General features: G+C 60.2%; 2 protein-coding genes across 2 annotated transcripts in view; one reads left to right on the top strand and one right to left on the bottom strand.

Annotated features, from left to right (window-relative positions):
- IDUA (iduronidase, alpha-L-) overlaps window positions 1–470 on the top strand; it is a 14,027-nt gene that overhangs the window by 3,370 nt on the left and 10,187 nt on the right. The gene's annotated exons all lie outside the window — the stretch shown is intronic.
- The window catches only part of SLC26A1 (solute carrier family 26 (anion exchanger), member 1), a 6,006-nt gene that overhangs the window by 2,531 nt on the left and 3,005 nt on the right, over window positions 1–470 (bottom strand). The window contains exon 2 of the mRNA XM_006771444.1: window positions 2–318. Coding sequence (XP_006771507.1) covers window positions 2–318 — 317 coding nt within the window. The remainder of the gene's footprint in view (window position 1; window positions 319–470) is intronic.

Genomic DNA, 470 nt, shown 5'->3' with positions numbered 1-470 from the left:
GGCGTTGAGGGCGCTGCCGTTGTCCCCGGGCCCGGCGCTGTCCTGGGCAGGGTCGAAACCAGCCAGCAGGAGCTCCCGGTCCACCACCTGCCCCACCATGAGGCAGAGCAGGCTGAAGATGCCCACAGAGACGTGGCGGGAGGTGCCCATGAGGAAGTAGATGAGGTTGGCGAAGAAGGACGTGTAGAGGCTGTAGACAGGCTGCAGCCCGGCCAGCAGCGAGTAGGCGATGGCCTGGGGCACCAGGATGATGCCAATGACCAGCCCGGACATGACGTCGCCCGCCAGGTCCTCCCGCAGGCGGTACCAGAGAATTGTCTAGAGGGCCACCCTCTCCTTTCATACCTAATGCGCTCCTGAACATCGGCTGGTCTGACACGCAAGAGGCAAGAGTGAACTTGCAAGTTATAAGGGCAGGTTCTGTTCCCAAGAAGCTGAACAATATCACCGCTGTATTTTCTTGATTCTCA

Source organism: Myotis davidii, unplaced genomic scaffold (genome assembly GCF_000327345.1).
Source record: "Myotis davidii unplaced genomic scaffold, ASM32734v1 scaffold665, whole genome shotgun sequence".
Taxonomy (NCBI): Eukaryota; Metazoa; Chordata; class Mammalia; order Chiroptera; family Vespertilionidae; genus Myotis; species Myotis davidii.
This window is presented reverse-complemented; position numbering and strand designations above follow the sequence as displayed.